We start from the raw sequence: 13,541 nt of genomic DNA on the forward strand, positions 1-13,541 counted from the left end.
TAAAATGATAATTAGGTTGGGTAGTTCTCAAAGGAAATCATTAACAAATAGTGAGAATAGTAGTAGGCCAAATACTGAATAATTCCCCTTGTGGAACTAGGTGGCAAGGGGTCTGGGAAGGTTGTGTCTGAGGACAGTGTAAAGATCTTGTTGAGCAGGTAGCTCTAGAACCAATTATATTTCATCTGTAAAACTGCAGTTTTTAATTTTAATTTTTATGATGGTATGGCCCACCCATTCAAAAGCTCTTTTGAGGTATGTTAACATTCCTCCTGTGAGTTTACCCTTCTCCATATTTTTATTTTATTTAAAATATTTATTTTAAAAATATTTTATTATACTTTTATATTATACAGTGTTTTCATAATATGAACCCAGCCACTGGGGATGCACAAGCCAGTGCATTTCTTTGTGCCGGTCCCAAGTCCGGATAAATGGGGAGGGTTGCGTCAGGAAGGGCATCCGGCATAAAACCTCTGCCAAAAATTACTGATGCTGAGAAGTTTTCATAATTACATACCGGATCGGTCGAGGCCTGGGATAACAACGACCGCCACCAGTACTGTTAGCCAACAGGGTGCTGGCGGAAATTGGACTACTGTTGGCCGAAGAAGAAGAGGGGGGCGGAAGGCATGCCCGAAGGCAGGAAGAGAGGAGGAAGGTTAGGAGTGTAGTACTGAGGGTAGGAACTTTGAATGTTGGCAGTATGACTGGTATAGGGAGAGAGCTAGCTGATATGATGGAGAGAAGAAAGGTTGATATATTGTGCGTGCAAGAGACCAGATGGAAGGGAAGTAAGGCCAAGTGTATAGGAGGCGGGTTCAAATTGTTCTATCATGGTGTGGATGGCAGAAGAAATGGGGTAGGGGTTATCCTAACGGAACAGTATGCCAAGAGTGTTTTGGAGGTGAAGAGAGTGTCTGATAGAGTGATGTTTATGAAGCTTGAAATTGATGGTGTAATGATGAATGTTGTTAGTGCATCTGCTCCACAAGTTGGGTGTGCGATGGATGAGAAAGAAAAATTTTGGAGTGAGTTGGATGAAGTGGTGGTGAGTGTACCCAAGGATGAGACTAGTGATTGGAGCGGACTTCAATGGGCATGTTGGTGAAGTGAACAGAGGGGATGAGGAAGTGATGGGTAGGTATGGTGTTAAGGAGAGGAATGCAGAAGGTCAGATGACTGTGGATTTTGCGAAAAGGATGGACATGGCTGTGGTGAATACGTATTTTAAAAAGAGGGAGGAGCATAGGGTGATGTACAAGAGTGGAGGAAGATGCACACAGGTGGATTATATCCTATGTAGGAGGGCCAGTCTGAAGGAGATTGGAGACTGTAAAGTGGTGACTGGGGAAAGTGTAGTTAAGCAGCATAGAATGGTAGTCTGCAGGATGATGTTGGTGATCAAGAAGCGGAGGAGGAGTGTGAAAGCAGTGCCAAGGATTAAATGGTGGAAGTTAAAAAAGGGTGATTGTGAGGTGGAGTTCAGGGAAGAGTTAAGACAGACACTGGGAGGCAATGAAGAGTTACCGAATAGCTGGGTAACTACAGCAGAGCTAGTAAGGGAGACTGCTAGGAAGGTGCTTGGTGTGACATCTGGACAGAGGAAGGAGGACTAGGAGACATGGTGGTGGAATGAGGAAGTACAGGAGAGTATACAGAGGAAGGGGCTGGCGAAGAAGAAGTGGGATTGTCAAAGAGATGAAGAAAGTAGACATGAGTATAAGGAGATGAGGCGCATGGCAAAGAGAGAGGTGGCTAAGGATAATGCATATAGAGAGTTGTGTGAGAGATTGGACACTAAAGAGGGAGAAAAGGACCTGTACCGATTGGCTAGACAGAGGGACAGAGCTGGGAAAGATGTGCAGCAGGTAAGGGTGATAAAGGACAGTGAGGGAAATGTACTCACAAGTGAGGAGAGTGTGTTGAGTAGATGGAAAGAGTACTTTGAAGGGCTGATGAATGAAGAAAATGAGAGAGAGAAGGTTGGATGATGTGGGGATAGTGAATCAGGAAGTGAAGCAGATTAGCAAGGAGGAAGTAAGGACAGCTATGAAGAGGATGAAGAATGGAAAGGCTGTTGGTCCAGATGACATACCAGTGGAAGCATGGAGGTGCTTAGGAGAAATGGCAGTGGAATTTTTAACCAGATTGTTTAATGAAATTTTGGAAAGTCAGAGGATGCCTGAGGAGTGGAGAAAAAGTGTTTTGGTACCTATCTTTATGAATAAGGGTGATGTGCAGAGCTGCAGTAATTACAGAGGGATAAAACTGATCAGTCACAGCTTGAAGATATGGGAAAGAGTAGTGGAAGCTAGGTTAAGAAGGGAGGTGATGATTAGTGATCAACAGTATGGTTTCATGCCAGGAAAGAGCACTACAGATGCAATATTTGCTCTGAGAGTGTTGTTGGAGAAATACAGAGAATGTCAGAAGGAGTTGAATTTTGTCTTTGTGGACTTAGAGAAAGCATATGACAGGGTGCCTAGAGAGGAGTTGTGGTATTGTATGAGGAAGTCGGGAGTGGCAGAGAAGTATGTAAGAGTGGTACAGGATATGTACGAGGGTAGTGTGACATTGGTGAGGACTACAGTGGGAGTGACAGATACGTTTAAGGTGGAGGTGGGATTACATCAAGGATCAGCTCTGAGCCCTTTCTTATTTGCAGTGGTGATGGACAGGTTGACAGATGAGATTAGACAGGAGGCCCCGTGGACTATGATGTTTGCAGATGACATTGTGATATGTAGTGAGAGTAGGGACCAGGTTGAGGAGACCCTGGAGAGGTGGAGATATACTTTAGAGAGGAGAGGAATGAAGGTCAGCAGGGCTAAAACAGAATATATGTGTGTAAATGAGAGGGAGGGTAGACGAATGGTGAGGATGCAGGGAGTAGAGTTGGTAAAGGTGGATGAGTTTAAGTACTTGGGATCAACAGTTCAGAATAATGGTGAGTGTGGAAGAGAGGTGAAGAAGAGAGTACAGGCAGGGTGGAATGGGTGGAGAAGAGTGTCAGGAGTGATTTGCGACAGACAGGTACCAATAAGAGTGAAACAGAAGGTCTACAAGAGGGTAGGGAGACCAGCTATGTTATATGGGTTGGAGACGGTAGCATTGTCGAAAAGGCATTAGTCAGAGCTGGATGTGGCAGAGTTAAAGATGTTAAGATTTGCACTGGGTGTAACTAGGATGGACAGGATTAGGAATCAGTATATTAGAGGGTCAGCTCAGGTTGGACAGTTTGGAGACAAAGCAAGAGAGGCAAGATTGCGTTGGTTTGGACATGTGTTGAGGAGGGATGCTGGGTATATTGGGAAAAGGATGCTAAGGATGGATCTGCCAGGTAAGAGGAAAAGAGGAAGATGAGGTTTATGGATGTGGTGAGATAGGACATGCAGGCGGTTGGTGTGAAAGAGCATGATGCAGAGGACAGGAAGAAATGGAAACAGATGATCCGCTGTGGCGACCCCTAACGGGAACAGCCGAAAGAAGATGATGATGAGTGTTTTCATAATATTCTTATATTTTAGCATAATTTTTGTTAGTCAGTTTTAAAACTTGTGTTTCTAAGTAGCATACCTCTCAACTGTCCAGCTTTTTGTATTACAATTTTGATCTGTTCCTCATAAAAAGTGTTTTTGTTTTTTGAGGAAATCATTGAGGACTGAATTCACCAAATAATGATTGATACACGAGTTTCATATCAATCAGAAAATGCACGCTAATGCAAAACCTATTATTCAAGAAATGTTCTGTTTATAAAAATAATATTTTTTTCTGAGTTTCGGCCTTTTACTCCATTATTTTTGGCTTTGTCCAGATTTCTTGTTCTTATAGGTATGCCGAATGATATTCCACAATCCAGTGGAAATGGGATGAGTTTAGGGTTACCACCTGTCACACTTTGCGAGGGACAGTCCCTCTTTGGGCAGTTGTGTCCTGCTAAAAAAGTGTAAAAATGGGAATTGTCCTGAGATTTTAGGACAAAATTATTTCCTATATTTTATACAATAGTTGCATAAAACAGTTATTCTGTATCTGAAACACCTAAATGTTATAAGAAACAGAATAAGCAACTAAAATGCTACAAGAATAACCTTTTATTTAGGCAAAAAAGGGAAGTTCTGTCCTTTGTACTAAATTGCATTAAAAATATCTCACGCATATTTTATTACATGTTTTTATCAGTGTAAAGTAATAAGGAAAAAAATTTTTTAACAATTCACTGACAATCTAAACACATCTTTAAGCATATTCTTTAACAATCTACAACCCCAATCAGACTTCAGACTTTTATGTTCTGAAACCTAGGAAACTGGCATTTTAAAATGTTTTTTATGGTTAGTCATTTTTATTTAAGTGCATATGTTATTGCAAACATTTCATTTTTTGAGTTGATATAATGACTAACTTTTTTAACACCCAACTCTAAAGCACCACACCTTAGTACTAGATTTACTAATTAATTAATTGTATAATTGCCAGGCTATTTAATGGAGGTTACTGCACACAGCAATTTGTTTTCACTTGATAAAGCTCAGGATTGCCTGCGCGAAAGCGCTTGTGTGATTTTATCTGTGACTTTTGGAATACTTCAGAAATAAAAATACAGCCTTGTGGACTTTAGCAGAGTTCCGGCTCCTTTCTTCAAGGTCGTGGATTATTCTTTGCTTGTCTTTGGTTTTTTGTGCATTACTTCACTTTATACAATAGTTGCATAAAACAGTTATTCTGTATCTGAAACACCTAAATGTTATAAGAAACAGAATAAGCAACTAAAATGCTACAAGAATAACCTTTTATTTAGGCAAAAAAGGGAAGTTCTGTCATTTGTACTGGCCATGGGTATGTTTTGGCCTGCAAAATCTGATGTTTGTACCAAAAATGTCCCACTTTTGGCATTTAAAAAGGTGGCAACCCTCGATGAGTTTGATATTCACATTTTATGCTAAACAGGTGCCCGTTTGGGGGGTTGAATCGGGATGTATGTACCAACCTTTTAAGAATCTTAGAAACTGTATTCCATGTCCACAGGTGGAGAGATAAAGCCGAAAAGTATCCGGATTTTCACCAATGCCTAATATCCTATTTTTATGACGCATCACCTAATGAATGCTATAAACATTGATGTCTGTACTTAACGCGTGCACCACAGTTACGAAGGCATGTACGTTTGACGTTTAGAGCATACATCTCAACTATCTCTAATATTGACTCAAATTAGTAGCTCTGTCCCTTTAGAGCTTGTTATTTTTGGAGAAAAGGTGGCGAATTGTACTTAATAAATTATTACAAAAAATAGTTATTTAATTCCTTTACTTCTGAAAATGTCTACTAATTCATATTCTCTCAATCTGCCAATGTCTTTAAGTTAACAGTAGCAATATTTTACAAGCTTCCCTGATTATTTGGATGTGTCCCCGATTTCGTCAAGATAGGATTTAGGGTCTCTTTCTCGAAATGATTAATAAGATCCTAAAACGCATAAAAGTAACGGTTATAATCCATAGCGATATAGGGACGGATATTAATACCTGTGTTAGGCTGAAGAATGAAAGGGTATGTACAAAATAACACAGTCATCATACTGTTAGTGTGCTCCATTATTTTGTCATGTGTTCCACGTTATGAAAGGCGAGTCAACATTTTGGGGGGTGGCAGGCTGACAGCAAATTTCTCGGCAGTGTAAACAATATCACTAGAAAAATGCACTAGTGCCACTTCTGTTGCAACAATACGTTTTGGTAGACCGCGCTGAGACTACAGTAAAACTACTTCCACGTTCTTATTTATGTGACCTTTCTGTATCCCAGCATGCTTCAAGTATTTAAAGGAACGGGGTGGAAAACTTTTCGTCAGTCTGTTAAGACTCTAGGTGCCATGTAGCTTTTAACACCATTTAACTACTATAAGCTTGCATCGAATGTACTAAATGTATGTGCTGGTATTGTGGAAAGCTATTTTCCATAAGGATTTATTGGCGTTGTCAGTTGTATTTACAGAAGCTGTTCATCATATCACCTGTCTTCTGCTTCCAATTTCTCCGAGATTACTTGAATTGCTTTTGTAGGAGTCAAGTTTGTAAGATTCACCCCTCTCAGCTGTTACTAATTATGTCCCTAAATGTTTTGTCTCTGTTTGTATTCCATATGATATAAAGTGTCACGTTTGTGTAACCTTTGGGTTTTACTCTTCATAACTTCAGAGTAGTACAGAGCTGCTGTACTGAGTAAAACTGTTTTCGGTAACTGTCATTATTTGTGGACTGTGATCTACCACCTTCTGGCAAAATTAGAGACGTCCCTAAAAAGTCAAGAGACGCTAAATATGCCTGCGTAGTACGCGTTCAATTGTAAGCACACATCAATTATTAACTGTCCAGTATTTCGGAAAATATGCTGATGTTTTCCTGGCATTTTTAGTCTGCTTCTCGAAAAGTTTATGGTTTTCATGCAAATGGATGGTTGAAATCACTAAATGACAGACATCCGAGTTTCAGGTTACATGCCCTTCATAAAATGCACGCTGATGGAAACCTGTTACTCTAGCAATTTTCAAAGTTTATAATAGTAGTATTTAAAAGCTATGGCTATTTTTGGCCCTTTGACTCCCACAAAGTTTTGGCTTGACCAGACGTCTTGCCTGAGAGTTATTGAGGTATGGCTATAAACTGTATCCCTAAGACAAGACTAACACAACAAATCCAAAGCTATCGCATACTAGCTCACGGACAATACTGGTGCATTCTGGGATACGTGCTTTGTGTTTTCCGGAAGAGTGGAATCGTACAGAAAGGGGCTGCGGTGAATCTCAGCAGGCTGAAACCGTAAAGTGTGCGTCCCGTTTCTTTCACCCTTGAGGAAACAACGCTACGAGAGTTGAACCTGGTTACACAATACCTGCGGTGGGTGCTAAGGAAGAAGTGATAATTTTGCGAGCAGCAGGACATGATAATCCAATCTCTGCAAAATGTAGCGATCGCAGCACAGATGCAGGGATTTGGGTATCGATCCTTGTAAGAGTGATGGGTTTCGGGGGGATGGTAAATACATCATTGCTGCAAAAACACTAACCAGTAGTTGTTTATATATGCCACTGGGTTAACAGATATATTGATTTAGCTATGTGCTATATCTAATATTACGTTATTTGCATTAGTATTGCAGAATGTGGGGCATATATGGTTGTATAATGCCTTTATGTCTATTTTTTGCAGGCAGTCATATATTTTAAGTGTTTCCTTTAATCCTATCCGCTTTAATTCCGTTTTGTATGTTCTTTTCTTGTTAATAGATACTGTAAATAAATATCCAAGTTGCAACATGTCTTTGCAGTTCATTAGCTGCAGGAATACATTTGCTGTTGTATATACTTCAGGGTCATGGTAGATTCTTCAGCTATGTCCTCTATTATGATGAATACTTGGTTTTGTAGCTGTAGCCATCTCTGGGCAGTGTTCTTAAGCTTCAATAGAGTAATGGCTCCTTCCCCTCCCCCTGTTAATGTTAGGTGGAGTTCTGTCTTGGAGTGTGCCATCTAGTGGTTGAAAAAGTACAGTACACAGATGCCTTGAATAATTTCCTGTCAGGGACTGTTACCATTTTGCTCCAACTTCTAATTACGTAGCTGATCAGTTCAGAAACTGCATCACTGTTGTCGTGGTACTGCTGCTGTGGACTCCTTTTACCTAAAGCAGTAATTGATGAGCTGTCATTCAAGTGTGAGTGGAAACCAGAATGTGGCAGCAAATAAAAACAATAGACCAGACAAGTCACAAAATTAAAGGACTGTATTCTCAAGTTAATATGCAATTTGCTAACACCATTCTTACATACAAACATTTCAAGATAGAAAAGACCTAATTAACTATAGATAGTTTTAAGGGGGTACGTGTCCCATCTGGTGTGTGATATCCATGGACATGTCCCTTAGCTGAGATGTGGGGAGCAACCATTTGTAAATGCAAAGGTTGTATCTTTGTTGATTGCAGATTGTTTTTTCTCTCTAAGCCTCTGATAACACAATTTGCTGCTGAGTGTGAGCCATTATTGTGAAAAATTAGCATGTTTAAATGAGAGATTATGGTTCTGTTCCAGATGAGTATAGATTGCTCTCTTTGGGTGAGGGAGAACAGCTATCTCAAGAGGCGGATCCTTAAGTATTTTGGGATCCAGTTACCTAATCCAGTTCAAGTGCAACTTGGACAATTGGATGGGAAACTGGAAATTCATCCCTGGTTTAGCACCTATGTCTCTGATGAAAACAGGTAGTCTGTAAATGGTTCATCTCCCAGGACCATGCTCACACTTATCAAGGGTATCAGAACTCGTTGGAGATTTGGGATGCATGGCTAGGCTTAAAAAGTCCCTTGTGGTCGTTAGCCTAGTAGTCACTTATGAACCTGCGAGAGGGGTTCTTGATAGTGAGTGAGGGTGGATTGATGTAGCTGTATTGACTGCAAGTATTCTGTCAAAAGGTGGTTGGAAAGTGAGAGTAGAATAACAGGACAAAGCTTTCAGTTTAGCAGTCAGTGATTGTCCATTTTTGACTATGGCGATGAGCTATGGGCACATGACCAAAAGGATGAGATCACAGTCAGAGGCAGAATACTTTCCATGATAGAGTAAAAAGCTTGGAAATCCAGGAGAAACACACAGTACAGCCACTGCCCTTGCATGTTGAAAGAACTCTTTTTTTTGAGGTGGTTTGAGCACCTTGAGGGTACCTTTCTGGTACATCCCTTTAGAAGTCTATGAAGCACAACCCACTGGGAGGAGACTTTCTGGCAGATTCAGGACACATTGAAAGGATTACATCTCTTAGCTTGCCCTGGAGATCCCGCAAAAGGATCTGGAGAATTTTGCTGGGGCTAGGGAAGTCTGGCCTACCCACTGAACTTGCTGTTAGTACATCTCACCAAAATGAAGTTTAGAATAATGATGATTATTGTGAAAAATACCTGTAATCTTTCTATTTCAACATTTTGTGTTTATGCTTTTGTAAGTAAATCAATGGTTATGCTGCTTTCTGGTTGCTTTCATGTCCAGGTATGGCTTTGGTTTCAGACAGTCTGTTATGTGTTATTGTGTTGTCATGTCTTGTCCTGGGCTATTCTTTCTGCAGTTTCAAACTGAAAGCAGTCATTAAAAGGGTTGTATTTTTAAATTTACAAGTGTAAGCATTTCTGAATTTTTATATTTTTAGCAATCACAGCCACATTCGCAATCACATCCAAAAGATGTGGACATCCTACAAAAGGGCCTTGCTGAGACAGATGCCTGGTGTCAAAGCCATGGCCTCAAGCTCAATGCCAAAAAGTGCATTGTCATTCCTTTTGGTAAAAACTCAGTACCCATGAACTACCACATAGGTGGTAGTCTACTTAACACTGAAAGTGTGATGAAACCTTGGGACACAGGTGGACAGTAGTCTCTCCTTTGATAATCACATCACCACAGTAGTCAGGAAATCCTTCTATGTGGCACACCTCATCACAAAAGGTTTCTCATCCAGGAAAAAAGAGGTCATTGTTCCCCTCTACTCGTCGCTCATTAGACCCATTATAGAGTACAATGCCCCTTTTGGTATGTACCTCACAAGACATCTACAACAGCTGGAAAGGCCACAGAAATACCTCACAAAGAGGATTACCGGCCTCAAAGAGATGTCCTATGCAGACCGTCTCAAAAAAAAAAACTGCAGCTTTACTCCGTTGCATATCGCCTACTCAGAGGCGATCTCTACCTAACACACAAAGCTATGTCAAACCCAGAGCTTTTAGACATGCTCCACTTAAAGAAATCTCAATCCCTACGAGCTACACGCTCTAGGGACCTAAACCTCATCACCACAATAAACAGAACATGCTGGAGGGATAGATTCCTGTCCCAGAGACTTCCATACTCTGGAACAAACCACCTATCAATATCAAACAAAGCTCCTCATTAGCACTCTTCAAGAAAAATCTTGATGATTGGATGGGAGATAGGAAATTCACCTTGGGGATCACTTCTCCGGCCCTGCTCGACAGTGGCACAGGAAAATCATTTTCTTGGGTGGCGAAACCAGGGTACCTTTGGCTAGGCTTATATAGGCCCTATGGCCAATAGCCTAGTACCTACCTATGAACCTATTATAGCTGCAGGGCAAAGAGGTGGCATAAAGTATAATTTACAGAAGAGTTAAGTGCAGATTGGTTAAATAAAGTGATTTGACTTGCGTTTGTCACATATTCTAACACTCTGACTTAAGCAGAAGTGGTCTGTGGTTGTTTTTACATCTTTGTATAGGTTTTGTACCTGGTCTGCTTTTTGTTCGTACATGGTTTATCATTTTCGTTATTACTGTTTATATATTTTTTAAATTCATATTTTGTTACATCTTCATTATTTTCTTTCTGCGACAGATTTTAATAGTTTTCTTTGCACAACTGAACACTTTGGCTTGCTATTTTAGGGTCATCTCCAAATTTATGTAGTTCAAAAATGTGGACAGGGCAGCACACTGGGTGGGTGAAACCCAAAAAGGACTTTTAGTAGTGCCATGCCTGTTTTTGCTCAGTTAAGTGCTTGGGGTATATGTTTTGATTATGTTTAGACATAAACATTTTATTTGTTTTTACATTTATTAGTTGGAAAATCCAGCAGGGAGATCAAATTTTCACTGGAGTCTTGGGAGAAAATTTTTCAGATAAGAACAAGTATTATATCTGTTAATAAAAGGACAGACCGTTTACATATGATATGTATTATTTTTATTTTATTTTACATTGTTAACCAGGTTAGTCTGTCTGAGCTTTTGGCTCATGTTCAGCAGAGATCTTGGGAGAAAAGCTCCACATAGTACAGTTTTGATTAGAATTTTTGACATACATCATGCAAATAATTTTGTAAGAAAAACTTGCAACATTAAAGAGAGAAAATAAACTGTCAAACTTACACAATACAGCATCATTAATACAATGGTTAAAAAAACAAAGAGAGGATGATACTTTGAAAAAATAGTTATTAAAACAAATAAGTCATTAATAGATAACCTAGATACAAAAGCATAGATCTGTTTGAGGTAGGTACCTAGCTGAGTAGTTATAAGCATTTTTAACTACTCTGCGATTGAGGAAAAGTTAGAGGTGAGGGGAGATACTGCAGGTTGAGAGGGTAATAGTTTCAGGGTGGATTAATGCAATGGCAGGACCATTTACTAATGAGGTATTTATGAGTGGCATATTTGAACTGCTTGCTTTGGTAGAGAGATTTAATCTCAAGGGGTAGTAGGTTCCAAGTTTTGGCAGGGTGGTAGTTATAGAGTAGACAACCCATTTTAGTTGTGGGTTTGTAAATCTGTAAGAGTCCTTCATTAGAGCTGCGAAGTGACCGGGGGGGGGGGGGTGTCTAGATATAATAGTGGAGAGGCTTTGGCAAAAGGAGGGCAAGTACAGGATGGAGTGGATCATTTGTAGTTGATATAGTTGGAGCATATGGGGGAGTTCTAGCCAGTCAAGTTGCTTAAGAGAGAGGCAATGTTGAGATTTATAAGGTTGGTTTGCTGCAAATCTGGCTACCTTGTTATAGGTGGTTACAAATCATGCAATGAGTGTAGAGTTAAAGTTAGTAAAAATATGACAGCAGTATAATTAGTGTGGGAAGTAAGAAAGCATGTGTGAGGATGATTCTGGCTGTGTTGGTTAAGTATTTCTTATTATGATAGAGGTGTCCAAGTTTCTGGTGAGTTTTTAGTAATCTGTAGGTAAAATTTCAGGTGGTCGTGAGTAGTGATGCCTAGCAGTGATGATGGTGTTATTGCTAGATACGTAGGAGAAAACGTGTTATAATATTAAAAAAGTAATATTTATTTATTTATTTATTTATTTTACATTTGTTGACCGGGCTAGTCAAGCTGGATATATGTTCATTTTCAGTAGAGGCCCGGGGAGAAAAGCTCCACAAGGATCAGACAGCATTAAAAATATTTAAAATTGCACAATTTTAAGATTAAGAATATAATAACAGTTACAAAACATTAAAGTTCAGTTAAGATAAAGTACAGTACAAAACATTAAAGTTCAGTTACAAATACATTAAAGTTCACTTAAGATAAAATACCCCACCCCATTTTCACAATTAAGTTTTTTTTTTTTTTTTAAATAATGAACATAGAAACGTGAACGTGGTTTAATTTCACAAAATGAATATATGCAAATATGTTTTTTGGAGAGAAGTTAACTTATGCTAGTATCTATATAATGAGTAGAATTGTTGTCATTTTATGTATGATAGTAAGACTGTTAACCATAGAAGATAGAAAAATGTTATTTGGCAAGCCATCTGTCAGCTGATAGGATGGGAGGAATTCACAGCTATATAGATACTTGTAGGGTATTGTAATTAGTTGATAACGCATAATGGTTAGGTATTAATAGCACTAATGCCAGAGAATTAGATGCTGTCACAATTACAAATCCAGTTTTAAGAGAGAGCTTCTTTAAATGAAGACTTGAAAAGCTTCTTGTCTGAGGCAGCTTGTTAATTGAACTGAAAGTTGGTTCAGTAGTTTCTCTACAGAAATGGGAAACCTGGTGTGTCTTTACTTGCTGTACGTTTTATGGATGTGTCCACCAAGGCTGTCAGATTTAGGGGAGGCAGTCTGCAAATGGCAGTTTATGTTGCAGAATGCACCTGTACTGAGTAATTGTTATTAAAAACACTAGGAGAATTGCTGCTTCTTATTTGTAGAGAATTCTAATGTTGGATTTCTGCTTCTTAATTAGAAATGTTCTTGGTTTGGATTTGACATTGTTTCTTAATTTAGTTTGTATTTAAATGTCACTGCCGGTTCTGTTTTAAGCTTGAGATGTAGTGGTCTTCAAGAAGTTTGAAATATGTATGTATTTTCATTATTTATAGATCTGTATTATATATTTATATGCATTGATAACACACTTGCTTACAATTATTTGTATATTATGTGCGTAAATATATTGTATATAGATATATAAAAATGTGCATCATCATCATCTTTCGGCTGTTCCCGTTAGAGGTCGCCACAGTGGAATTGTTTCCATTTCTTCCTGTCCTCTGCATCTTGCTCTGTCACACCAGCCACCTGCATGTCATCTCTCGCCACATCCCTAAACCTTATCTTAGGCCTTCCTCTTTTCCGGTTACCTGGTAGCTTCATTCTTAGCATCCTTTTCCCAATATACTCAGCATACCTCCTCAGCACATGTCCAAACCAATGTAATCTTGCCTCTCTCTGACTTTATCTCCAAATCTTCCAACCTGGGCTGATCTTCTAATATATTTATTCCTAATCCTGTCCACCCTCGTCACAACCAGTGCAAATCTTAACATTGTTAACTCTCCACTGCCATTTCACCTAAACACATCCATGCTTCCACAGGTGTGTCATCTGGACCAACAGCCTTTCCATTCTTCATCCTCTTCATAGCTATCCTTATGTCCTCCTTGCTAATCCATTGCACTTCATGATTCACTACCTCCACATCATCCAACCTTCTCTCCCTCTCATTCTCTTCATTCATC

General features: G+C 39.3%; 1 protein-coding gene across 3 annotated transcripts in view; it reads left to right on the top strand.

The window, feature by feature from the left end:
- The first annotated feature begins 5,823 nt into the window (after positions 1-5,823).
- Positions 5,824-13,541, top strand: part of LOC122807294 (uncharacterized protein ZSWIM9-like) — a 430,135-nt gene continuing 422,417 nt past the window's right edge. The window contains exon 1 of one of the 3 annotated variants that reach the window (XM_044078424.1): positions 5,824-7,015. In XM_044078424.1, the coding sequence (XP_043934359.1) occupies positions 6,948-7,015 (68 nt within the window). In that variant the 5' untranslated portion in view covers positions 5,824-6,947. Of the gene's footprint in view, positions 7,043-13,541 lie in introns of all 3 variants that reach the window. The other 2 variants (XM_044078428.1, XM_044078426.1) reach the window with 2 other exon arrangements.

Source organism: Protopterus annectens, chromosome 1.part1 (assembly GCF_019279795.1).
Source record: "Protopterus annectens isolate FY-2018-M chromosome 1.part1, PAN1.0, whole genome shotgun sequence".
In the NCBI taxonomy this organism is placed as follows: domain Eukaryota; kingdom Metazoa; phylum Chordata; order Ceratodontiformes; family Protopteridae; genus Protopterus; species Protopterus annectens.